Source organism: Lagopus leucura, unplaced genomic scaffold (assembly GCF_019238085.1).
Source record: "Lagopus leucura isolate 7727_CA_CO unplaced genomic scaffold, USGS_WTPT01 34464-0_obj-0_obj, whole genome shotgun sequence".
NCBI lineage: Eukaryota > Metazoa > Chordata > Aves > Galliformes > Phasianidae > Lagopus > Lagopus leucura.
This window is the reverse complement of record NW_024965368.1, coordinates 2,260-2,620: the sequence shown is the minus strand read 5'-3', so window position 1 is coordinate 2,620 and position 361 is coordinate 2,260. Positions and strand designations below refer to the sequence as shown.

General features: G+C 65.4%; 1 protein-coding gene across 2 annotated transcripts in view; it reads left to right on the top strand.

Moving 5' to 3' along the window:
- Window positions 1-361, top strand: part of PMVK (phosphomevalonate kinase) — a 3,210-nt gene that overhangs the window by 1,898 nt on the left and 951 nt on the right. For both annotated transcript variants that reach the window (XM_042892532.1, XM_042892531.1), the window contains exon 4: window positions 28-157. In XM_042892532.1, coding sequence (XP_042748466.1) covers window positions 28-157 — 130 coding nt within the window. The remainder of the gene's footprint in view (window positions 1-27; window positions 158-361) is intronic.

Here is a 361-nt window from a genome sequence, read left to right as displayed (position 1 = left end):
GGGCGCTGAGGCTGGGGGTGCGTGCAGGTGGTGAGTGACGCGCGGCGCCTCTCGGATGTGGAATGGTTCCGGGATGCCTACGGGGACGCGGTGCTGACCGTGCGCGTGACGGCCACCGAGGAGACGAGGAGGAGGAGGAGTTGGGTCTTCGTGGCGGGTGAGCGAGAGCTGCTTCTCGCTGTGCACCGGAGCCACCGGCAGGGCTGGCGCCATGGTGCCCTGTGGCATGGATGTTCCCTGTCCCCTCTGCCATACCATCCCTATAGCCATCCTCTGTCCCTATAGTTGTCCCCTGTCCCCTCTGCATCCCCTGTCCCTATAGCTGTCCCCTGTCCCTATAGCTGTCCCCTATCCCCACTGC